This window comes from Pungitius pungitius, chromosome 7 (genome assembly GCF_949316345.1).
Source record: "Pungitius pungitius chromosome 7, fPunPun2.1, whole genome shotgun sequence".
Taxonomy (NCBI): Eukaryota; Metazoa; Chordata; class Actinopteri; order Perciformes; family Gasterosteidae; genus Pungitius; species Pungitius pungitius.
In genome coordinates, this window is record NC_084906.1 from 17,119,464 (window position 1) to 17,146,776 (window position 27,313).

The 27,313-nt window shown below is 47.3% G+C and overlaps 1 protein-coding gene across 1 annotated transcript in view; it reads left to right on the plus strand.

The window, feature by feature from the left end:
* The window catches only part of agbl4 (AGBL carboxypeptidase 4), a 214,803-nt gene that overhangs the window by 86,442 nt on the left and 101,048 nt on the right, over positions 1-27,313 (plus strand). The window contains exon 4 of the mRNA XM_037468719.2: positions 948-1,042. Coding sequence (XP_037324616.2) covers positions 948-1,042 — 95 coding nt within the window. The remainder of the gene's footprint in view (positions 1-947; positions 1,043-27,313) is intronic.

Sequence of the window (27,313 nt, forward strand, 5' to 3'; positions counted from 1 at the left end):
AAAAAGTGTATTTATTCGTTTCTCCCTGCACATTTTGCTGCTCCTCCTGATCCTTATCGTGTGTGCTGGAGGCGGTAGGGGGCAGGGACGGGGAGAGAGGGAAGGAGGAGCTGTTCCACAATATTTCAGCTCAGAACGAAGGTCTTCTGGTCCGGAGGAGGCGGGAGGGCCAGACGCCGTGGCTGTCCTCCGAGCCGCAGGCGGAGCTTAATGTTTCGGGCCAGGCAGCATCCCCTCCGGGGGGAGAACCGTAATGTCCTCCCAGATTAGAGGCCGGCGCTCCGCGGAGGGGCCGCCTTTTATCGGGAACTTTGTTACTGCGACACGGGATCATCTGCGGGACATTAAAGCTGCTCCTCACTGCAGTGTTGATGCGTGGCCATGCGGCGTGTTGTTGGTGTTGTGCACTGTGGTCCCTCTGAGCTGCTTCTGCTGCTTGTTGCTTTATGAGAAACAGCCCATCTTGTTTAGTTAATGGAATATAATTACATTTTGTCCATGAATTTTTTGGGTAAAATTAGCTTGTACAGTTGTACAGTTAATTAAAAAGTAATATTTGTGCAATATTTCACAATTAAAATAAGTAAAAACATTTATCTGAGAAAACTAATCTTTGATCTATTTTTCACTTTCACTAAGTGATGTGTGGAACAATAAGTCTGTAATGCTCAAAATGTGTATTTCATATAATATATAAGATAAGATATTTAATATGCATTGTGCCAGGAGAAAACCAGCCACTTATTGAAATTCAACTTCTTTAGGGATTGTAACGTTTTATTAAATACTTACAATGATGTTCTTTGCCTTCTTTGTCCTCTGGCTTCATTAATGCATTACTCTGCACATTCCAAACAAATATGCAAATAAGAATCCGACAAACTCATAAGAAATTTACTTTAATTTGTGACTTTAACGTGGCTTTAATGTTCTTCACTGTCTTTCAGAGAGTCATTTTCAATGTGGTCAACTTCTCCAAGACCAAGAGCCTGTACAGAGATGGCATGTCTCCGGTGGTCAAGTCTACCAGCAGGCCAAAATGGTGAGTGTGCATCAATTCTGCGAGCATCATTTTACAGGGGAAGCAATGTCATTTCATCTGTAAAATAAAACAGAGAATTTACGCACCTCTATACGCAACTTTGAAAAAACTTTTCTCCTTTGCCCAATAGTACACCCCACCCCCCTCACCCCTCACACACACACACACACACACACAAACACCAGAGAGTGATACTTGAGATTTCCAGAGTTGATGGTCTGGGAACATTAGCATGTGATCCATTGGTTGCCAGTATGACGGCTGTCTGATGTAATAACGGCTGACGGATGAAGGCAGTGTGTGTGTGTGAGTGGATGCTTAGGTGTGGCAGGAGGGAGCGGCGCTGGTGCAGTGGGGTTGGACTGCCAAGCAGGCTGGTAAATGCAGCGGGGAGGGGGGGGGGGGCAGGATGGTGTGATGAAGTGCTGCCGTCCAACAGGAGCCCTGACATCTGTCACCAGCTGATGGAGGGCATCCGCGGGAAAAAGCCTGGCATCTGCCACCGCCGAGCCGGCCGCGGCTGCTAGCCTAGGCGCGGCGGTCACAGGCTAATGGGGAGAGACGATGGGCACGACACAGTGGACGGGAAAGATGAACTGCTGTCGGCGATGCAGTACAGTGCCGCACGATGCGGCTCGCTCTCTCTCTCTCTGTTCTGACGCCGTGTGATTGCAACTTTGCACTTAGTTGTCCGCTTTACTCGCTGAGACGTGTCTCTTTTTTTTTTTTTTAACTGCCAGCCAGGGCTATGGTTTCATCCCGAAAACTGTTTCTTTATTTCAGCGAAGCTTGCGAGCGCTCGCTTTAAAATTGGTGTTATTTTCCTTGTGGGTGTAGTTGCTCCGTCAGCTGCTGTGTCGAACGCTTTGAAGCAAAGTTACATTCCTGCTTCTGCACCTGTGATAACAGTTGAACGCACTGGTAACGGGACGCGGCATTTTGTGCCACGTGATTATCGTCCCACTTTCCCGAAGCGGCCGAGGCTCCTGATTTGATAGAACCGGCCGATGAGTTCCCCCCCGAGCAGCAGCCCCGTTGGGTCATCCAGGTCTCAGAGCTTTCTTTAACGCGCTAATCACGCAACCCTCGCCATGTTTATGTTGCAATAAGCTCTCATAAATAGACATTTAAGTGACAGACACGGCAGGCGGGGGTGGGGGGGGTACCGTTGCGGAGGCCCGGCTCCAATTACCTCCCCCGGGCTAATACTGTCTTAACCGCTCCTCTCAGCGCTGCGGCGTCCAAAAGGCCTCATGTGTCATGCACTTATGGAACCATTTTCAACTGTCTGGGGCTTCCAAGACCGCAGCTGACATTGTTTGTGTCGCCACAAAGTGGTCAAGATGCTTTTAACACAGCCTCCTCCGTTTGACTTTCCGCCAGCACAACAAAGCACAGACAGCTCCTAAAGTAGCAATCTTCTCTTTGACAGTTACAGATATGGAATAAATAAAAAGGCAGAGCCTGGATTGCCTTCGCCTGTCGGATCCAAACTCGCACAGGACGGGAAAAAAAGGGGGAAGAGGGAGAAAGAGAGAGAGAGAGGACGGATAGAGTTTGAGAAGAAGAAAAAAAGGACAAGAAAAAGAGATTACTGTGACAGGTAGACGGAGGGAGAACGAGAGGGAGAGATTTCTCCCCCCCACAAGCCAGCAGTCCACGTCTGCATTTATCAAAATCATCGGCCCAGGAGTTGAAGCCTTTATCTCCCCGTGCAGGTGCCTCGTGTCCCGGGGCCTCGGCATCGGTCGGTGCCGCAGGCTGCAGAGCGCGGCCGGCCTCGCGTCGCCTGCGTCAGAGACAACTGGCAGATTACAGTCCTGCAGGACGCTCACCGCTACAGGCGGTGACGGATCTGTCCTCTATCCCCCCCCCCCCCCCCCCTTTCCATTCACTCTTCCCTCCTTGAGTCTGGAGACATCGGAGGACCGGATTTAATGTATCCTGTGGAACGACGAATGATGAATAATGGTGGAACTAGTTGAAAAGGAATACAGTGCTCTTTACATGTAGGGCTTTTATTAAGTGGACAGAATGCCCTTTGCACTGCAAAGTTGTCCAACTACCAGCGGGATGAATATTACGAAGCAAATGAATGCTACACCAGTTCAGCTACTGAATAAAATCAAAGCTTCATCTTGCAAACATTAGCTGCAAGATTCATTCCTCACCCTAAACACCGACGACAGTACACCTTTGAGATCAAATTGGCTCCCGTGAATTTTAATTGACTTTAAGATCAAAGTGAGAAAAAAAAAGTTTTAAGAGGAAAAGCAACTAAACCATCTTTTGTTGAACGAGAGGAAGACAACAGCCCACTCGGGGACACTGGGCGCCAACCTCCCCGTGGCCCCGCTAGTTGTGAGACTGCTGGAGCAAAGAATTGCCCCGTGTCCTTATTTCTCCGAGATAGCCCCGATTAGAAAGTCAGAGAGTGTGGTGTAACGCAGCTGTTGGAGGCTGGGGGGCTGGGGGGGACACACACGAGACTGACCGCATCGACCACCAGATGCTCGGTACAGAGTCCCGTCTGGAGCGGAGTACGGAGGAGGCAGCACTTTGACTGCATGAGACCATTTCAAGTTATATCCATCACAGCTTCACACAGTCCAGAGTGAGATCTTCAAATGTCTTTGGCAAATTTCAAATTTGCTTATCAAGGGTTTGCTTAGCTGGTTACGGTTTTATGTCTGATTCCATATGAAAAGACAAGCCTTAACTCAATTATTGACCTCATAGCGACATAATCATTGACAATTTTGCCTCATGAACTGTGGTGTGTGAATGCGTCACAGAAGTGAAAAAAAAAACATTGTTGTCCCTTTCGAACACCCGTCTTTACACAATTTCTAGCTTATTGCATCTGTGATGTGTAATATATACGGAAATGGTTCTGATCAGTCGTGTCTCTTTTAATTAACTTTCCACTTCTTGGTGAGCCCGTAGGTGCGCGGTATAAAAATAGCCGCACCTCTAGCTGAGCCAACAGATGAACAGTCGGGGGGGTTGGAGGAAATGGCTTTGCCAAAACATTGCTTCTAAAGTTACAAACCAGCCAACCTTCATCAAGGGTAAATGTCTTCTCCTCCTCTTTTGCGGCAGGTAACGAAAATCACAGGAGTGCTTCTCGAGCAGTCGTGCTCGGCTCTAAGTCAATCAGTCCGTTAGTCGGGGCCAATTTTTCCTTTTCTACCCAAATCCTTCCTGTGAGCATGTGGGGCGACACCGTAGTGAAATTCTATTTGGAGATGTCTGCATCTCCGTCGTGGTGCGTGTTAGCCGTAATTGTTCTGTCAATCAGCACAGCTTCGGCCTGCCTGCATCCCCCTGCCACGCGTTAAGCCCTGTCGGGGGGGGGGCGAGGGGTGAGGAGGGGTGTGGCAGGGCGAGTTAAAGAGAGAGGACGCCTCCACTGCCCTGTCTGTCTGTCAGTGTACAGCGTTTGTCTGTCCTCACAGTGTTTTTTTCTTCTTTAATTGAACTCTTTAATCTTCCATGTTTGGCCTTGCAATTTCTATTCATTGTTTTTTAATATATTGCTTTGTTTTGGTTCTGCCGGCACTAAATCGGACCTTGTTATCCTGGAATTGAGTTATTTGTTCGTTTAGCCCGTGTTCTCCCGCCGTGTGGATTTTATCAGATCTTCTGCTCCACTTAAAAGTGTTTTATAAACTTAAATCACTGACATCACAAACTGCCAGGCTCCCGTTTCTCTGCACAAACACAAAACCCATCAAAAGTGACGGGAAGGAAATCAAACCTGTGATGCTGGACAGGAGAAGCCCATGAGACCCACCGGTCCCCCCCCCCCCACACACACACACACACACACACACTTGCAGCGGCGCCGGTTCCGTCCAGCAGCACCAATGAAAGTGCACATGCTGCCTCTCATCCGGCACACCTGTCTCCTCCTCTCCAGGCAGCGTGCGCCAGTAGTTAGGGGGGGGGGGGGGGGGGGAAGACAGTCCCTCTCTCGAGGACAAAGTGTCAGGCGGCAAATTGAAGACGGACAGGCTGCTCTGTCCCTCTGACTCCTCCCTCTGTTCAGGGGGTGTCTGCGCCGTCCTCTGGCCCCTCCCCTCCCGCAGCTGAGCCACTCGGCCAATTAACCGCGTGGTGCGCCTTTTAATAATGGTCCTTTTAATTGTAGACAAATGAAGAGTGATGTAAAATAGCGAAGAGCTTGCGCTAATTAATGGGGGAATTGAACGCTTGTTAATTAAGGGCAAACAGGACAAGGACCGGCTCGAATAATTTCAGCAATAAAACCGAGACTAACGATTCATTTCCGAAAGGACTCGCTTCATAAAAATCACCAAGCGAACCCCCAGCTTGCCGTTTGAGAACCCACACCCCGGCTTTTACTACGACCGCCATCGTCCCCCCCCCCGGACCGAATCCCGGTGGGAATATCCAAACGCAGGAATCCTCACAGATATTACGCATGAAAACAACTCCATGTAGTGTCTTTAAAATGATCAGCAAAATGGAGTCTCTGTGGTACGATAAGACTCCCGAGTGGTGTGTTAGGTATTAACCCGATGCACGCCAATACATAGTATTCCCCATTTAGATTGCAATCCAATCCGGGAGGCGCCTTTTCAGCACTGGCGTGCCTTCACCCGCTCCCTCCTGGCTCATCTCCCCGTGGTCGTACTCGTGAGACTCGAAGGCTAAAGGGAGGAGAAATGGATCGTCAGCCGTGGCTTCACACATCCACCGGCTCCCCTCCAGAGAGAGAGAGAGCTTTACGTCCGTGTCTCTCAATCTCACAGCTCTGCTGCGATGTTTCAGTGTGTAACATCATTTTCATTACACCTCCACGGCGCCTGCGGCGTGTGTTTTAATTTAAAACAGAGGCCCGAGTTTTTGTTTTTTTCTTTCCGTGCTGCTTCTTCACTCTGGAACCGCGGGTTTTTGAAGTGGGAACCGTAGCAATCATCGGACAGACAGAGAGGCTATGGGTTTCATATAAGATTCTTAGATTAAAAAAAAAAAAAAAAAAAATTTTATATATGATGTTCCCTCGCCGTCAACATTGTCTGTGCGATAAGGGAGACGGACAAAATCTTTTAATAAAAAAACCAAGTGAAGGAGAAAGGGAGAAACCCGCACACACGCACACACGCACACGCACACGCACACACACCTAATTATCTGTCACCAGTCTGACCGCCGAGAGGAAATGGAGTGATGTATGAATGTGAGTGAATATTTGCAGGAGGAAGAAAGAAAGAAAAAAAAGACGATACCTGGTGTACTGTCACTGCAAAAGTCACTCGGCAGCTCTGTATGAAAAATGTGGAGTGGTGTTCATGCTCCGGGGGAAATTACTTCCCTTTCCTCCTCACTCCAGTTGTCTTTAAAGACCTGAGAGAGAAAAGTGATCACAAAGCCGTACTTTGTTAGATGAAATGGCACCTCCTTCCGTTTCCTCTCTCGCATTCCGCCTGGGTCGGACGAGCCGGTGAGGGGAGACGGAGGGTGAGGAGCGCCAATCGGCACAATCAACAGCACGCGGCGCTCCCATGTTCACAGAGACTCATTTGCATGCTGCCAAAGAAAGTGAAAGAGGATTATGTGGGAGAAATAATGGGGCAAAATGTGACAAATAGATTAGGAGGAGGATAAGTACGTGCGTGAGTTGGCGGGCGTGCAAATGTGCACAATGGCGAGTGTTTGGTGCAGAGGAAGTCGAACTGGAATCCATTTTTTTTTTTTTTTTGTCATTGCGAGAGACGGGGCGACTTGCTGCTGGCTCTCTATTCACCCCACAAATGACTTACCTGGACGGTTTTATGTTTGCCCGGAGGAGAATGAAACGGGCCACTTCATTTCCCCTTTTTACAGGCTGGGTACGCATGTGAGTGAACCCCTCCCCTTGCCCCCTCCTTCCCTCCCCCCTGAAAGCGCTCTAATCTAAATGCTTTTGTCAGGGGAGATTTGGTAGATTGCAGCAGGCAGAGGTACAAATTGGTTGTGTCATCTCATAATGAACTAGGTGAGGCGTTGCAGTTTTTCTGCAGCCAGCAGTCCCCTGATTACTGTACAGTAAGTCGGCGCCGGCCTTTTAGTATCGGAGGCGGGAAGACCTCGCCTTCACCCCCCTCTTCGTTCGGGCAGCCCGCTCTCGTCAGCACGACACACGACACACACACACACACACACACACATAGGCCCCTCGCTGGATGTACACTGCACGTACAGCAGGCCGGGCCTGCAGGCAGTGCAGAATACGTATTGCTGTGTGTTGATGGCAGTTTGAAGCTCATCGGGTGGGCTAAGCACGGCGATGAGTTGACCCCCCCTGACTCCAACTTAAAGGCTTATGGGTATATCTCAGCGATTCCACAAAGCCTTTTTATCAGCTATTTATGGGACACATTAGGACATCTTGCTACGACTGCGTGATGTCTGCATTCCTCCCAACAAATACGTCCGTATTCATGTGCGAGTCTGTGTGTGTGTGTGTGTGTGTGTGTGTGTGTGTGTTTACTACCTGCAGCTGTCGGGCCCACAAACTGTTCCCCTCTCTGAAAATGAATCCTCTATGGAATGAAAATCAGGTTTGCCTATCTCCTCATTCTGCACTCATTGTTGCAAAAAAAAAAAGATGGATGTGGATCGATTATCACTCGTCGCAGTGCTTTGTCTTAGGCGGCTGATGTTTGAGCATCTCTCTCTGGTACCAAGCACATTCCTACCTTTGCTCTCACCCTTTTTTTTATTCATCAGTTGGATGGATGTGTTGCTCATGATTGTGTTGAAATGGGTCTCCTCTTTGTGCTGCTCCAATGCATCCGGTTGCCATCTTGACAGAGTTCAGGTCGCGAAAGGTTACTTTTGAGAGCAAAAAGGGTTGAAACATGAATAGTTTGATAGGATACTTGTATGTTTACTCTCCCTCCGTTTATGCTCCGCATGTATTGAAATAATGTATAAGTATTCTACATTATTTACATACATCTGGAGCAGAAGGTTATGCATTGGCGCTTTTTACATTACGCTTGCACGATGTAATTATTGTTTTGCCAATATGTTTTTTTGGCAAGTTGCAATCAGCTCATTTTGGGCTTTTATTTGTGATAAGTCAAAGAAAAAGTAAAAATCAGTACCATACATGTAAAAATCAAAAAGATAAATTGTTGTTACTCAAATAACTTCAATATGCTACTATATATGTATAGATAGATGCCATGTGATGTTTTTACATTCAATTGGGGATATGATCCTATTTATCTGAAAGTTGATTTGTCACATGTCCGTTCGTAATATGGCCAAAAAACTGCACCATCCAAACCATACAGGATAAAAGCTCAAGCTGACAGAAGAAACAGCCGTGTGCCGGCTATTAAGCCATTGTTTTCCTATATAGAGAGAGCCATGCCACCCAGCCAGTCTGTTTGAGTGTGTGTGTGTGTGTGTGTGTGTGGCCTCGGGTGTGCGCATGACATGTGCACATGGTTTCCACTGTGAATGTGTGCATCTGTTTGTACTCGCTTGTGTTTGTGTTTGTCAGCATGTTTGTTGACGACACTGTAGGACATCAGGGTGGGATTGCTCTGAATGTGAGGAAACAGCTCATCTGAATATAGATGGGTCCCATCTGGAGGCGGTTGGCTTTGGCCCTTCATAATTTTGTAAGCAGCTAAGCATCTGGGGCCCGCTAATGAAACTAAAGGCATGGGAAAAGGCCCTGGGCTACAGGCGGGCTGCCTGTGGATGTCTGGATTGGACGGGGAGGGAGGGAAAGGACTGAGGAAGAGCAGAGGGAGGGACGGATGGAAGGGGGACGGGGGCCAGGAAGAAAGAGTGTGCCGAGAATATCAGAGGACCTTAAAGAGACCGTGATGGCTCCTCTGAGAGAACAGGCAAGAAAGCCAAGTAGGCCATTAGGAGACTGAGCTATAAAATGAAGACAGTGGTGTCCTTATTGTGGCCCATTAACTTGTATGGTCATGCAGAGATGGCTGCACGGCCTGCCTGTGTAATGAGCAATATAACGATGCCACGGAATAGAATGACACACGGTTAAAAACTGCTAACTACTGGCTTCGGATTTCGGGAGCAGTTCAAGTCCCTAATGCAGCAGCTTACAGCCTAAAAGGGGATCCCACGTGGATCTTCTCCCCTTTCGCTTTTCATATTTTCTGCATAAAACAAATGAAAATAAAATGGATACAATTTTTCATCTTTAGGAAGAAGAAATGCTTGGTGTGCATTGCGTGTTTTTAGCGTATGCGTTCTTTCCCCCGCCGCTGGCTCCACCTCCTCTCGCCCTTCCCTCCAGTAAGGTCCGTGACCCCGAGCCACTGTACCGTACCACAGGGGCCGCTGCTTGTGGTCGGCTCAGGCAACGCAGAGCCACACGCCCTTTTTCTCTTTAACTTTATTATTATGGCCCCGTTATTCCTCCCCTCAGCCTGATTTCCCAGAGGAAATGAAATGAAAAAGCAATTGGTTCTCCTTTTTATTACTGTCATCTTTGTTTTCTGTCCCGGAGAGTAAGATGGCGTGATCTCAGAGAGTTGCACTTTTACCCCCCCCCCCCCATCCGAAGTCACAAGGAAGAAAAACAATAACTGGGGAAAATAACAATCGGCGTCATAAAAAATAACCTGTCAAAAGGAGCGTGTCTAAAACTGGAGGGGGGCGCCGACTCGGCGTCACCCGCCAGTTGTTTATGACGGGATGAGTCAGTCCGAGTCTGGTAGTCGACCTCCGCTTTCTGCCCCCTGCCACAGTCTAGGAAAAGATGTTTTAGAGGAGATTAGAATCACAGACTGCGTGCAGGGGGGAGGGATGTGTAGGGATGGGGATGAGGTTGGTGGAAGGTGAGAGTGTTGGGAGGAGATGGCTGCTAAAACGCGTGGGGGGGAGGTTAAAGGATGGAGGAGGACGTGGAGGGGGGAGGAGGATTCCTCCACCGAGGGTCCTTCCAAAGCCCGCGGAGACCTGCTGACGGGGGGGGGGGGGAGGGAGGGGGGATCAGACTCCTCATGCACAGCGCCTCAAATCATTTATTCATCGGATTCATTAAGAGAGAATTACAAGGCTGCTTAAGGACCCCCCCCCCCTCCCCCCCCCCCCAGGTCACTCCCTGCCCTCCGTCGTCACTATTCTTAATGAAAGCCTCCGGTGCGTCATGACTGCTTGACAGTTTATGGGCGGTGAGATTGTGGATTTTCGAGGAACAATCACTGTCACCCAAAGGACAACTTTGCAACCCTTGATTTTAACTCAGTCACGTTTACGTTGTGACGTTGTTGTGTCACTTCACGGGGCGTGTCGGCGCGGCAGCAGGTGTGTGCGGCGCTGCTAATCAAATGTAATGACATAGACTGATTTATGCTAATGTGGCATCATTCTCATAATGAAGGCTTGTGATTTTCCGAAAGGCAGATAGTCGCCTCCTTTTTACAGCCAGTGTCGGTCTCTACAGTATCTACTCCCTATCTCATCAAACTTCAGCCAGCAGACAGTACAACACAACGGTGATTGTCCTCAGGACCTTCACACGTGTAATTATAACCGAGGAAGATAATTAAGGAGGCGGAGAGGAAGACAGATCTTGTCATTTAGCGAACAATGCCGTCCAATCTACTCATGTGCACGCTACTTCCACAATTATCAGCTGACATGTCGGCGCAATCAGCCGCAAAAGCTCCGCGCTCGGTTGGGAAGCCACGAATGTCAACACACAAACCCGTAATCTTGGCACGATCCAAACACGCAAATGACCCCCCCCCCCCCGAATATGCCTGGAGTGAATAGTTGGAGTCGTGTTCCTCTTTTAGGAATCTCGCCTCCTTGTCTTCAATTGCTCCGTCAAAAATCGGCAAAACCTTTTTTTTTTTGTCAAATGCCAATGTTGGACAGGGAAAAAAATAAATGGCCAATTTGCCAGCGATTGTCACAGCGTTGACCTAAATGCTGACATCAACAGCATCTCGAGATCAGTCGCTCAGTCATTAACAGTCAACGGGGCGTGTGAGCGGGGGTTGATTGAAACGTTTGCAGGGATTCGGAATCAAAGTGTTGGACAAATCCAACGACGGTGCTGGATGAAAAGTTAAGGGACAGTTATTCAGTTTCATTTCACTCAGAGCCTTCAATGCCGACCTCATCGTGGCGGAGGAGACCAGGTCAGGGGGATCACCAAAGTGAATGAAATTCATCATCCAGGAATCGTGGACCTCTGTACAAAATCTCTTGAAAATTGATCTGATATTTGTTGAGATATTTTAGTTCACATGCAGCGACCTCCCAGGAGAAATCTCCTTAGCATTGCTGAACATATTTGAAATGTATCTATATATACACTCACCGGCCACTTTATTAGGTACACCTGTCCAACTGCTCGTTAACACTTAATTTCTAAGCAGCCAATCACATGGCGGCAACTCAGTGCATTTAGGCATGTAGACATTGTCAAGACAATCTCCTGCAGTTCAAACCGAGCATCAGTATGGGGAAGAAAGGTGATTTGAGTGACTTTGAACGTGGCATGATTGTTGGTGCCAGAAGGGCTGGTCTGAGTATTTCAGAAACTGCTAATCTACTGGGATTTTCACGCACAACCATCTCTAGGGTTTACAGAGAATGGTCCGAAAAAGAAAAAACATCCAGTGAGCGGCAGTTCAGTGGGCGGAAATGCCTTGTTGATGCCAGAGGTCAGAGGAGAATGGCCAGACTGGTTCGAGCTGATAGAAGGGCAACAGTGACTCAAATAACCACCCGTTACAACCAAGGTGGGCATAAGAGCATCTCTGAACGCACAGTATGTCGAACTTTGAGGCAGATGGGCTACAGCAGCAGAAGACCACACCGGGTGCCACTCCTTTCAGCTAAGAACAGGAAACTGAGGCTACAATTTGCACAAGCTCATCGAAATTGGACAATAGAAGATTGGAAAAACGTTGCCTGGTCTGATGAGTCTCGATTTCTGCTGCGACATTCGGATGGTAGGGTCAGAATTTGGCGTCTACAACATGAAAGCATGGATCCATCCTGCCTTGTATCAACGGTTCAGGCTGGTGGTGGTGGTGGTGTCATGGTGTGGGGAATATTTTCTTGGCACTCTTTGGGCCCCTTGGTACCAATTGAGCATCGTTGCAACGCCACAGCCTACCTGAGTATTGTTGCTGACCATGTCCATCCCTTTATGACCACAATGTACCCAACTTCTGATGGCTACTTTCAGCAGGATAATGCGCCATGTCAAAAAGCTGGAATCATCTCAGACTGGTTTCTTGAACATGACAATGAGTTCGCTGTACTCAAATGGCCTCCACAATCACCAGATCTCAATCCAATAGAGCATCTTTGGGATGTGGTGGAACGGGAGATTCGCATCATGGATGTGCAGCCGACAAATCTGCGGCAACTGTGTGATGCCATCATGTCAATATGGACCAAACTCCCTGAGGAATGCTTCCAGCACCTTGTTGAATCTATGCCACGAAGAATTGAGGCAGTTCTGAAGGCAAAAGGGGGTCCAACCCGTTACTAGCATGGGGTACCTAATAAAGTGGCCGGTGAGTGTATATATATATATATATATATATATTTGCCATATCGATTCAAGAAATATGTTCTACACAGAATGGTTGGAACAACTCACAACTTTTCAAAGGATTTCGGTGTAGCTGTGGAATACTTTCTCCTCCTTGAGTGCGAACTAGAACTAAGATGAATTTGACTTTGAAGGCAGAAGCAGTAATCTGTGGGCATGTGTGGGCTAGAAGCACAAAACTTGTAGACTCGTCACAGAGAAGGAGATACACAGATTGAGAGTCTATAGAGTCGAGGCACAGGGGCCCACCGAGGCCTTCTGTTCAGTCGGCTGTGAAAACGAATGAATATATAAATAGAAATGTTTTTTAATGCATCCCGCGGGCAGGTCAGGGTTTGAATTTGTTACGACATTTTTTTCATGTGGGCCTGGGATTTAAATATTGAACACACACACAGGATCTCACGCGCTCAATAGCCGACCCTGTCTCTGTTTCTCCGTGAGGACATGGGACGTCAGTCAGGGGCTCATTGGTGGTTTTTTAATCAGACGATCAGTGGGCAAGAAACTTAACTAAGCTGCTCCCTTGGCTCAGTGGGGGGGTGCTGGATGAATGTTAGTTTTTCCCGATGGGCACCTTGCTGTAGGTCGTCATCGGTGTAAATAGGCAGTCAGAACTTTTTTGGAAAGATTCAAACAAATCGAAGTACAATGGTCTAATTTAAAAAAGCTGCATCTTTCTTTTACATTTTTTTGGTGAGCCTCCTCAGGAAATGACACGAAAACCCTTACACGCATCTCTCCAACTCTTACTCGGTGGAAATGCTCGTTTTCTCGGCTCAACATTGTTAAAAGTGAGCAGATGATATTGGTAGCAAGAGCAAGTTTTAGACCGTCTGTGTCAGTGTGTGTGTGTGTGTGTGTGTGTGTGTGTGTGAAACTCGGCGAGACCAGAATAGAGGAGAGAGACCGTAAGTGACTCACACTGAGCTCTGTTTCCTCCATGCACAATGGGCCACATGGCGGTGTGAAAATATCAACGTGTGCATGTACGGACCAAAACCTCCGGTTGTAAATGTCTGAATAAACTAAATGTTTACACCAAAGCATACATTCACATCTCCCTGTGCGTGCAAGTGCATGTGTGTGTGTGTGTGTGTGTGTGTGTGTGTGTGTGTGTGTTTTTGTTTGCACTCTTCATGCGGTTTGGCACCTTCCCACCTCCTCTGGCCGGCCCTGCAGCTGGCAGGCAGAGATTGCCCACTCATCAAGCCAATTTATCACCGGGGGCCCCACAGAGGGGGGGGGGGGGCAAGGGCGGGGAGGGGGGGCTGTCAAAGTCCAAGCCGAGGAGCTTCCTCCCTCCTTCCGCGAACAGTTTGGCGGAGTGGCGAAACTTGGCCCGGTGAGCCCTTGAAAGGGGGTCCGTGGCCCGCGTGAAGTACCGCGGCTATCCGGACAAAGGCTTAAATAAAGGACCGGAGCCAATGCGCCTGGCAGCGCGGCGCTCTATGGTTCCTCCCGGTGCGTTTGGGATTCCTCGGGGGGGGGCGGCGCAAGGTGCCTCCGTCTAATAAAAAAAATACAGTGTTTCGGAATCCCGCCGCTGACAGACACAGACGCGGCAAATGCACTCTTTCTTGCCGAGAGCGGCCTTCAATCCTCACTGAATTATTAAGCGGCAGAAAATGCCGGCTTGTCACCTCGGCTCAGCGGGCCGGTGTGTTTTTGCGACGCTCCGGCAGTCGGGTTTTTGGATTTTATAAGAATCGGACGGATTCTCTTAAAAACTTGGACATTGCACCTCTCCACTGCAACTAAGTACTCCTGCTCCGGTCCTGGTAGTGTCCATCCCCGGTCTGCTTTCTCTGTCTCACCCTCCCCTAACACACTCCCTCCCTCCTTTGTCCTACTTAGCCAGTTACTGCAAAATCACTTATCTTCACCTTGCTTCCTCTGTCTCCTGCTAATACACATTAGCAGCCAGCAGCCATATGTAATAGGACTGTGCCTTCCCCTGCTGCTGTAATGGCTTCCCTGACACTTCTCCCATTAAATTTGGTCAGGCGGCGCTGCACAAGAACCCTCTGCACTCTAAAATATTGTTATATAACTACGATAAACAAGCCGGCACGGTTTTCGGCAACTTTTGGGAATATAGCGAACCTGCCTCTGTTGTCGGTATCCGTTTGGTTTGTTGAACGTCTCCTTCAACCTGGTGTTTATTTCTTTCTTTCCATTGTTAGTTTTTAAGGGTCTAGTTCCTCCCCTCCTCTCTCTCTCTCTCTCTCTCTCCGACTCACCCACCTGCCTTGGGCCATAAAGCGTTTTAGCGGCAGATTTAGGGACGCGCAGCGCAACATTTATGAAGCTCATCAGATTACGACGTGACTAAGTGGACTTGTCTGCGGTATTTAATGGCCCCCTCGTTTGTAATCTCCGGCATCTCTACAGTGCCACATACAGTAGCCAGATAGCATCGGGCCGCTCCTTCCTCCGTGTGTGGTGAAGCCCGGGCCAAGCCCCCCCCCCCCCCCCCCCCCCGATAACGCGATCATCAGCGGGCTTCCTTAACCGCTACCGTGACAAACGAGAGCGCCGATTCCCGCCCCGATAGGCGGCGTGTTCTTTTGTGTAATTAAAACTGCTTGTCTCGTGGCGGCGAAGGGGGGGGGGTCATTCTGGAGAATGTTAGAATTAAAGCAGGTAATTAAGTAAAGCTCCAGATAAGAAAACCCCACAGAGATTGCTCCTTCAGCCAGTAGGGAAGGCAAACTTAATCTATCCCCTCTGCAATCCCACAAGGTCGCTCACTTTATTAAAGTCCGGTGCCGCCGCCACTGCCCACCAGCCAAACGTGATGAAATATTTTATATAACGGTTGGGAAGGAGGGAAAGGGGGCGGGGGGGGGGGCGTTGTGTGACTACAGCGACCGACAGCACAAGGTAAAAGTCGTATGGCGCTGCCTCCACGCGCAATAAGGTAATTAAAGACGGCTTGTTATCTTGTCGATGCGAACAGGAGAAGAACTTGTAGCGACGAGCACCTTGACAAAGATATTTGTTTGGCCAATGGAGCGTGGCGTTCATTATCACAAGCTGATTAAAGGCGCCGAGCGGGAATGGATGTCGTTTGTCTTTCCAGCCTTAGACTACGGTCATTATTTTAAGGGCCCTTCTGGGCTATTTCTAGAACAGGGGCTGGTTCCCCACAGGTACACACAGGTACAGTCAAATGTCACGTGGCGGACCTGTTAGCATTTCGGAACATTACACATGCACACATGTCGCTGTAAGCTACAAAGTACCTCATAAATAAAACGCAATACGCACTCTACTGAGTTTTTGAGAGTAGATTTTAATCTGAAAAGTACATATAGCTGTTGTGATGATCTGCCTAGATGTGAAATGGAAGCACTGGAGCAACAGTATTAGCATAAAATATAGTACTTAGTTACTGTTCACTTCTAGTGTGTTTGTGTTCTTTAGGGAATGATGTGTTCCTGAAATAGTTTTACTATATATTCAGTTTATTAACATAAAAAAAGAATGTTTAAGTTTGAAATATTCCAACATCTCTGCTCTGTATTTGTCAGACTAGTCTGATACCTGTGACACTCTCTCCTAATCTCTACCATCTCTACCACACACACACACACACACACACACACACACACACACACACACACACGCAACCCTCCACAAGCCCTCTCAAGGCCAGGAAAACATATATGCCCATTTTCCTATTTGATTGTGTGTCAGCGTGGGGAGGAAGGGGGACAGGTGTGATGCATAAAATGACCCTGCAACTCCATCACACACACACACACACACACACACACGACAGCTTTATGGTGAGGAGGTGTTTCAATCACGCAACTGCCCCGGAAGGCATCAATCAGTACACACTCGCAGGCGCACGCAGTAACACGCACATACTTACTGCGGACACACACCGGCACACGTTAACGTATTCACATCATGCTGGCAGGAAAAGGGCAGCGGAGCAGGTGTAGTAAGAGTTCAAACTCCGCCGCAGGCACAAAATACTAAAACTTAAATTCAGAAATGGGATTTTCTTTTTATTGCCACATGATTAATTATTGTAGGGGGTCTTGGTGCTTCAAATATTTATGAAACTTGGAAAATTGAATTTGCCACGTACACGTACGCAATATTAAAGAAAAAAGAAATAGTGATAAAACCAATGCAAAATATATATTAAAAACATGGATAACGAGTTCATAATAATAATAGAATCATTTTTCAACACACAGTAATAATACAAGTGACTACATGGGTCTATAAGGGGATCGTTTTCTACGGAACATTTGAAACAGCAGTGAGTAAGGAGACCTTCAGCTGGAGAGCTTGGAGCCCCCTGATGGAGTCAGGTGTTCACTTTGCTCTTTTTGTCCTTGAGCGTGAGACCATGAGCACCCACCAGCCTCACGGGTGCTCTTCTGTACGAGATGTTTCCAACCAATTAAAAACACTTCTTTCCCCTTGTGGGGAAAAAAAAAGATAAAAGAAGGTGTTGTGATTTAAGTAGTCCAAAAAGCCTATTTGATATGTTGTTTGAATATGTCGACTTGGCTAAATGGACCCAAACCCTGGATGTTGTACTACTTTTCCTGGAGCCATGTAACCAGGCAAAGAGCACCGTGTGACTGCAGCATGACACGCCTTTACTGCCTCCTTCTAGAGCCGAGAGAGGGAGAGAAAGAGATGGAGACAGAAAGGGAGGGTGGTGGGCATCCATCCTACATGCATGTCTGTGTGTGTGTGTGTGTGTGTTTGTGTTTGTGTTGCGAGGGGTTAAATGAAAGTCAGCGTGCACACACGGGGCATCATAAGCAGACAATGAAAAATGAGAGTGGAGAGGCTGTACAGCCATTTCTCCTGTGGGAACAGCTACAAGCAGGCGTACTCACCCCTGGTGATAATCGCTTTGTGTGTGTGTGAGCGTGTGCGCGTGTTTGTGTGTTTGTTTCAATGTGAGAAAGCAAAAAGAAAACTGCTTAAGAAACATAACAAACGCAACATCTCTGCCTGGTGGAGGGTTGGAATTGTGTGTGTGTGTGTGTGTGTGTGTGTGTGTGTGTGTGTGTGTGTGTGTGTGTGTGTGTGTGTGTGTGTGTGTGTGTGTGTGTGTGTGTGTGTGTGTGTGTGTGTGTGTGTGTGCGTGTCTATTTGGGTGTGGGAGATGGACCGTATTCACATTAACCCGTACCATTTGATTAAAGCAAGAACCAATTTCTGGGGGAATCTCATCTTCAAAGAGTGTCAGCTTCCACCTTCAATAGCATCTCTACTAGAACGAGCCTTGAATGAATGTCGATGTTAAACACTAGTTGGTTCATTTATTTATAGTCCGGCTACAGTGTGGGAGGTTTCTAAGCTGAAAATGTGCACTAAAGTGCAGCAACGCCGGTCGGTATGATTGATCAAATTCAGAGTCCAATATGAAGCAGCACATGACTGTCTGATCAAACAAATACAACTTTGTTTTACTTGAGACATTTTGATTAACCTCCCTGTGCTTTTTGATTTTTACAACCGTCTCCCCTTCAGCTCGGCCATACCATAATATGTCAGGGTCTTGGATTGCAGTGGTTGTTGTGAAGGAAGCTTGCTCTTTTGCCCTCGAGAGGAAATGAAAGGTAGGCAGCCAGCAGCTACTTTTCCCCCCACCTTTTGTTCCCCCCCCTGCGTGGTTGCCTTTAAGCACGCGTATAGCGAGCGCACAGCGCTGCGCGGCCCTTGGCCTTGGCGGGCTGTGTACTGAAAGCGGCACGTCTGCAGCGCGACACCCTGCCGGAGTCCTCCTTCGGCGTCTGCCGCGGATCCGCTCTGCCGCCGTGCGCCTTTGAGCTCAGGCGCGTCTTGGCAGTTCTCGCGGCCCCCGATATTTACAAGATATAAACGTGGGCATAAGAACGGAAGGCAGCAGACTTCAGGAAGGATGAGTAGAGAGTGCAGAGATGTGTTAGAGGTCGTTTAGGTTTTCTATTCCCATGTTGGATGTTTTGTTTCGTAGTGTGCGTCATAAGAAACACTGGAGCTTTTTTTAAACATTTCTTTGCACTCCTTCACAATATCGGATCAAATTCACATTTCAAGTCTCTCAAAAGGCCCCAAAAGTGATTCAAATCTGTCGGCCACTGTGGAACAAAGATATTACCCAACAGACCAATATTCTCCCCACATTTCGCTGTTACGCTGTCAAAGACCTGCAATTAAATTCCATCAATACGCTGAAATGTTTTTGGGAAGTTAAAAGGCGTCAGCGTTATCGTTACATGAGAAAAAAAACCACCCACCTTCGGAATGACAACGATCAAGCTTTCAAATGAACCCGAGCTGCCGTAAACGGCGCGGCGTCTTGTGAGGAGAGGCCAGCTCCAGCCGCTCTTCTCAGGGCTGCGTGGGTGGTGCACTTCTCTCGTAGTTCAGCCCCCGCCCGTTAAAGCGGAAACAATTTACAGCGTTGCGCCCGCTTAAAAGACTTAAAGCTCACCTCTTGAAACTGGAGCACGTCGGTTGCTGTGATGGATGTGGTCATTGCAAGCAGCACAAATGGCATTATTGGCAGTGTGATTAAACAAATCCCCCCCCCCCCCCAAAAAAAAAGAAGGCCAAAACTGTCATTTGTGACATCATCAAGTATGCAGAGTGGAACGGCTCCATAGACGATGCATTTAGAAAGCCGTTTCAGACGAGAGGCAGCGCACACGGGGGAATGTTCTGAGTAGATCAGTACATTTTTCGTTTATTTCAGAACTGAGAACAGGAAGCTCGTTATGTGTGTGTATGAGACATGAAACAAACAACAAACCTATCCAAATTCATCACAAAGAGCAAAAAGGGGTGCCCGCAAGGAGCAATACCGGGAGCTCAATAACAGTCGTCATAACACGTGATGCAAACAGCCTGAAATACATGGAACTGTCCGCCCAGGTGGTGTCTCGGGTAGTTCTGTCACTCGCCAATAAACGGCCTCAGTGTGATGGCGTGGCGCTACCCGGGGCATCACTGTCTCTCCTTCCCTTAGTTGCCGGCGAGGAATAGCTTCTTATCCTTGTCTTGGTTGGGCCCTTCTCATCGAGTCCAAACAGGGCGGCGCGCTGACAAGTAGCATTTGACTCAGTCCGAATCCGACACTCGCAGAGAGGGCGAGAGGGACGCCGGCAGTGGATGTGAGGAAGAGATAGAGATAAGATGACGTCTCAGAGACAGGGGGGGGGGGGGGGGAGGGGGGAACACACCGCCAAGCTTTTTTCGTCAGATGGAATAATCCGCACGCTCTCGACAGGAGAGTGAAAATTGACATTCACGCACAAAAACACGGCGAGCCTAGTCAATTATCCGCGAGGTTTGTTTTTCTCCCTCGCGCCCGTCCATTTGCATACCGTTTCCCCCCGAGAAGGTGCTTTTGATGTATTTAGACGATCCTGGTCAATATGATATTGTGTGAATGTGTCTTATTAGCGCGCGGCGCGCTCAGAGAGGGAAAAGGTCATAATGTTTCTTTGTTCCCATAGCGCTTTTTTTTTTTCTTCTCCTCAATTAAGGCTAATCACCAGAGCCCGACATTGATCCAGCCTCGCAGCTTTTTCTCATGCTTGGAATCTGGTGATTTTTTTTCGTTAATGCATATTCATGTGTGCACCGGCTTATGTGCGGAGGGCATCTTCTCCATACATGTGCCGGGGCGTGAACATGTGTGTGAGTGGCATTCTGTGATTTCCAGCACATCGAATGATTTACCTCTCTGGTGTAATGGAGCAATTTCTCTCTTTTTTTCCCCTCTATTTCCCATCTCCCATTTTCCTCCTCCTTCAATCTGCGGTAAAATATTCTCCCGTTTAGCTCTGTGACAAGTCATCTGTCACTCAGTACAGCAAGGGACAGCGTCTTCTGATGGACAGGGCCCAGTGTGTGTATGTGTGTGTGTGTGTGTGTGTATGAGAGAGGGAGAATAAGCTGTGAATGATGAGACCATTGTTGGTTTTTTTATTTTTTTAAAGAGCACAACTTTCCCAAGTTAGCAGATTTTCTTTTGTGAACATATTTATCTTCTGTCAGATTGTGCACCTCATATTGACAAAAAGATTGACATATTCTACAAATCCATCCCCAGGAGCAGTCAGGCCCTTTCTTTCTGACTTTTTTTGTCTCAGGGGTTGTTTTTATTTGTGTATCCATGACAGTTATTGAATTTTGTAGAATAAAGTTGAGGAGAGACAAAGTTTTTTTTGAGTGTGCAGACACAGTTCATATGCTCCTCGTCCAATAATCAATAATGCCTTTTATTAGTCATTGTGTTGTTATTGAAATCAAAGATGACTTGCAGAAGTTGCTGGTTTCTGGCAGACAGAATAAACTGATGTTGCTGCCACAGAGGAAAGTATCTGCTTTGATGTAGAAATGTTCTTACATATTTGAGCCCTCGGCCTTCCCAACATAGTTTACCAATTATGTTAACTTTTTTTTTTTTTTTGCATAATTGGTAAGTTAAAATTAAGCAGCTTCCTTGCCCAGACAGTTATTTCCATTTCGGCAAACCACATGATCAACAAACTATGTTGAAATGTAGTATTGGTGATACAATTTGATTCCACACAGGTTTACAATAAACACTGCAATCTATATTTCTATTATTATCTTCAAGTCCCATGAAAAGACAGTGATCTAGAGTGTCTGTATGGGTAATACTTATTATTAGGGTCTATTCATAGTTGGTTTTTGCACAGGATTTGTGTGCAATAAAAAAAATGCATTTCCTCAGCCTGCAAGGTGTTGATGTTTTATCCTCTCCATATATGTTTATGGGTTTATGAAATATCAAATAATAATGTGTCAAGTGGGAATGGCGGCCTGCTATCCTGCAGCCAAATGGCCCGCCTGCTTTTCCTTATTTATTCTTCTCAATGCAAATGACTTTGTTTCCAAAACAATCTTTGAAATGGAAGCACTATGTCAGAGCAGATGTCTGCTTGTTTTCTCCCCTCGTATCTTCGGCGTTGGGCGGGCAGCTGTGTGCTGTGGTGGGAATAATAGGCGGCCTTCGTGAGAGCCACGGGCCTCTAAGGGCAGCGCGGCTCTGGCTGCTGCAGCCACAGGCACTCTGCTGTAATAGCCTGTAATTCCTTCTGTCTAGCACACGCAACCACAGCGCCTGACACACACACACACACACACACACACACACACACACGCACGTATGTGTGCAGCGAGTGCAAAGGGAAGGGCTTTCGTCACATGCACACGGCAGAGGGGGTCACCTTGTTTTACATACGATGCATCGACCTGTGCCGTTACACACCGTTTGATACTGCCGGAGAGACTGTTGGCAAAGGTCAGGGGAGGCTCAGTAGCCGCAGTGAGTCAGGTGTTGTGCTTGTCTCCCGCAACATGTGGCCCTCATCGTCACCACAAGCCACGGCCACCATCAGCTGCAAGAAAGCGTGTGTGTGTGTGTGTGTGTGTGGCGGGGAGTCGGATGGTACAGGTGGCAGACTCTCCCCGTACAGCCCGTGGCGGCCGGAGAAGTTAATTGGCAGCATCTGGCTGCCTGAGAGCCTGAGCGCCCATCCACGCGCCCCACCCTGCCCCCCCCCCATCCCCTTCCCCAGCCCTCCCCTCCTGTGGGGGATGCTACCCCTGGCACGCATGGTGGCACCAGTCTGGCTGCAAGCTGTGAACGTGGAGTGTGTGTGTGTGTGTGTGTGTGTGCGTGTGCGTGTGTGTGTGTGATATACCGGGGAGTATGGAGGCAGACAGGGCGGCCGCGCCCCCAGCTGCCACCGCTGTGCCAAGGGAAATGCGAGCAGACAGGATGGCATCTTAGTGCCAAGGCCAGCAGGGCCCTCAGGGAGGATGGAGAGGGAGAGGGGAGGGGGGGGATGTACCGAGCCATGGAGGGAAGGAGGAGGCAGGAGGAAGAGAAAGAGAGCGCGATTCTGCCGATGTTGAGACAGTCACAACATGGGGGGGGGGGCGGGGGGTTCACATGCTGGTCAGTCAATAAGCGTCCGTTCCGTGGCCTCGCGGTAACCTCCGGCGCCGCCTTCCAAACACACATGAGTCATGTTGGGATTTTGAGAACCTCATCCATGAAGTGAAGAAGACGGCTTCCAACTTTCTTTGACACTTGTTATCATTTCTCACATATTGCACCAACCGCCAAGTCAAAATCCATGTGTGTCTGACATATTTTGGCCATAAACGATTCCTGATCACCTGATCACCTGATTACATTATCATTAGGTTAAATGTGAATGAAATGAACTAATCAGTCTCTGAGGTGGAGTAGAGGCAAACCCTATTTTGAATATATACAGTGCGAGTAATTTAAGTTTATTTTTTGAAAACATACATGTGGGTCACGAACTACAATACACAATATTGGTGATGACTTATTAATGAATTAAGTTTGACAAATTGCCCTTTTTACATTAACAGCAGAGATTTTCGCGCAGAACCCGTGTTTGAAACTAAAGAGGAAATATTTTAATTTTAAAAGAAATTATTATCACACGAAGAATAAATTAATTTGAACAAACGATCGTTTCACGTTTGGTGCCAATTTGTCTCTGAAAGGTGAAACCTGTGATCATCACTCCTGCCGTGGTCTGTGAATGGCTCCAGGAACTATATCTTTTTCTTTGGTTTGTTGCTTACCGCCTACTTTTAGTCTCAAACTAGCTTTTTTCAAACAATATAGTTCAAATCGCCCCGGGGAAAACCCTGAAACCTTTGTCTCAAGGGCAGAAGAGTTGAGATGTCACGTGAGTGTTTCCAGCGGCCAAAGCTAGCTTAGTTTATTTTTATTGATCCTAAATGAGTTGCATGTCTAAGTTGCAGCAACTTTGCCACTGCACATCTCCCACTACTAACCGGCCAAGTGGGAAGTAGGGAACGAGACGAACGGTTCTTTATGGTTAGATGCAACTTCCTTTTCTGAATCTACTGAACATATCGTAGAGATTTCCTTTCAGTCTTTTAACATCCTCCTTTGTGTCGTTATCAGCTACTTGTGCTAACAACCAATTGGTTTTTTTGGGGGGAAGGCGTGTCTAGTTACTTGTTTTATACCATACTATGATATTTTTGCTCTGTTCTGTCATAATATCACTGAAGGACCTTTGTAATATACATTTTTAATATTCTTCTCAACAAGCCTCAGTTGGTTAAATAAGCTATTATTGCAATAACTGCAACACTGATTGTGGATAATTCATTATTCATGTTCCTCATCGTTGCATTATTCAAACTGTTGGTTCGGTTTCCACAGCAGCAAATTGATCCGATCAGTGTAATGGACTTCAGGAGGTGAGCTCATGTCTATGTGGAATTTAATAAAAAGTGGTTTCAGAACGTATCATGTGTGTTTCATTGTTTTCACTGACTACATCTCCAGAGAATGATCTCATCGCTCTGTGTCCTCTCACACACACACACACACACACACACACTCAAGGACACAGCAGCAGTGATGCTTGATCTTAGATCACTCATCCAGTGTGCGAGTCAGACACAGTGACATCAGACTGTATTTTTGTCCACATTTTTTCAGTCATCTCTACTGTGATGACTTCATTTTCAGAAACAAATCATCACACTTGTGTAATTAAAACATTTTGGCCGGAGCACACTCGTGGGTTTACATATCGACTCGACATCCACTGTAAGTGTAGCCACCGTGTAGCTCACAGTCTAAAGAGCTCTACAGCAGTAACAGTGCTAACAGTGTTTACCTTGTGTGGAACCGTAAGGGGTCGCAGGGGGGGAGGGGAGGGGGCAGCGAGCTGGTGTCACGCGCTCAAAGGTACTAAAAGCAGCTAAAAGCGGCGATGTCAACAAAGCGCGGAGATCCTCGAAAACGACAAAACACAGTTGGAGAGCATCACTCCCTGTACGAAGCAAACTGTTTTGTTCTCATACAGTGATGCTCCGAATCTAGTAGATTTCATCCTTAAGATAAAAAAAACAAAACGACAATGAGCAATGAAAGAAGAGTCAGTGGTCGGACCTGAGGTACAGAGACCATTACTGATGGACTAATGGACACATATGCCCCACCTTGGTAGTAGTGAGTATGTGTGTGTGTGTGTGTGGTTGCTTTTTTCTTTGTGCGTAGGTCTTGTCTGGAACATTGTTATTATGACTTAGTCTGGCGCCAGTCTGTCTATTTGTTACGAACTCATAGATACACACACACACACACACACACACACACACACGCATGCGCACAAACACACATAGATAATGTGATGGGTGTATAATGTTGCACTCTGGGAAATGCTGCATCATACAATACAGACCGGCGGTCTCTTCGCTCTCCTTTCTCAATCTCAAATGCACTCACACACGCACACACACACACACACACACACACGCCCGGTCATCTCCTCTCACACACCATCACGGCTCACTAGGGGCTTTACACTGACATCATCATTTTATCAGGTGAGTGTGTGCGTCCGTGTGTTTGATTTTTTTTTTTCATTACGTCTGCACCCCCCATTATTACAGACGAACACGCACCTGCCCTGTTGCCCCATAGGGGACCAGCGGCGCCACAGTGGCGGGTGGGAGGGAGGGGGGGGGGGGGTGATCATCTGCTCTCTGCTAATTGCCCTGCTGCCCCACAAGACGTGGGGGAGCTAGCTACTAGCAGGCCCAGCATGCTCCATCTAGCCGAGACCCCTGTGGGATCTGCATGGGGCAGGGTTTCAACTCAGATTGGTGGTTTGGAGTGTATAGTTGAAAGTGTTTAAAGTAATCATGAATCGATATTATGTAGCCTTTTATCTTCCAATACATTTAGCTTTTTTATTTTACCTACTTTTACAACCAAGCTGCTTAATTCAGCATTTTCTTCTGTTTGTGCTGTGTGCATATTGGAAAGAACATACACGCTGTTTTGTACCGTAGTTTTTTTCTGTTTCTTTTAAATGCACAGCTGTCTCTCTCTCTCTCTCTCTCTCTTTCTCTCTCACTCCAACACGTGGCCCTCTCCTGGTCCATCCCGGCACTGTCACAACTTAAATTATAAATCTTAAATTGATTTATCTTCATATAAAAAAAAAAGGTCAAACTATTGAAAAAGCGGTTGTGATTAAAACACTCCAAAGAGCTTCTTAAATCAGATCATCGGTAAATTATTAGGCACCTGAAATGACAAATTAAAAACCGCGCTGGGAATAGTGAGATAATTCAAATGAGAAAAATTCTTCATATATATTTCACTTTATGCCACCATCTGAGGGTACGATCGAGCAGCTACACTAAATCCTCTAATGTTTTTAACTGTGTGCCCCGTGGGGGTGATAAAAGTGTCCCGTGTCAATGTACGAGTGCTGTACATCTCCCTCAGATTTAGAATGGAACACATTAGGAGTTTGAGTTGACAACGAAACGTGAGGGTCGCAACATTACTTTTTCAAAGATGCCGTCCTGAACTGGAAGGTGAATCCGATTTGAAACGTAGAAGTCCGTATAAGGAGTGTTTAATTACTGGAGAGGAGAGGCTGTATATCAGAGCAAACAAGGAACAAGAAGCAGCATTAAAGACCCCCTCGATGAGAGTGTTTTCATGTGAGAGTTTCTCATTCCATGTTTCAGCCTCATCAGAGAGCCGCTGCGGACCTCAGGAGGCCGCTAACGGCCTCTCGCCTCCACAGGTGTGCGACTCTCGGCCCTCTTTATCCGAGAAGGTCCATGACTCAGACGTGTTATTGTTTCCCAGCAAAACCTCACTGCTGCTAACCTGGAAGACCTTGCAGTGGCATCAGTCCAGGCTCGTTCACAGCACCCGCCCTCGTTGTGACGTGCGCCTTTAGACTTCATGCTCTCTCAAAGCTTTAGTTTAGCCTCATTAAAAACAGGCAATCGTTCACTGAGTCGCCCATCAGCCACGGTCTTATTCCAAAACATAGTGGGGTGGTGGGGGGGGGAGCGGGGTGATTCGTGCCAGTTTGGACTCAAAGTGACTTTAAAGTGAGGCCGTGACAGTAGCGTCTTACACTTAAGGATGTACATATATTTCAGGAAGTGGTGCATCCCTGAGAACAATAACTTTGGATCTGAAATAAATTGTTTCAGAAATATAGCTTTTGGGAAAAATGGGGTCTTGTGGCACAAGTTGTGCCTTTGGGGGGGAAAACGTATTTATTTAGCAGTAAAGAGCTAACATCGTGCTAACTCTATAGACTCATTGTGTAGCCATTGAGCTTACCTCTCATGCCATGTATCTCTCTTCTTTGGAGGATGAGTCACATGACCAATTTCTTCTATGGTTTTCCAGAAACAGGGGGTGGATCTACCCCCCCCCCCCCCCCCTCCCCCCCTACGACTTTCTCCTGCAAATCCGGTGCACTTTCCTCACTGGTCGTCTGCAGCGATCCAGAGGAGACGTTCCCGTGAAGCCTTATCCGAGTGAATACACTGTATCACCACGTACGCAACATACCACGGCCCCCAACCAAAATACAAAGCAAGCACAGGTTGCCTAGTAACAGTGTCCCCAGAAGTCTTTGTTGCAACTAGATTTGCATCCACCAAAGATGGATGGATGCTTTAAGAATATATATATATATATATATATATATATATATATATATATATATATATATATCCCACAGACACACTCACATGCACGCTTGAATACGCATGAAAATACACAGCCACACGTTTGACACTCCTCAAATGATTTTGGGGCTGTTTTCTGCTTGACTTAGTATGCA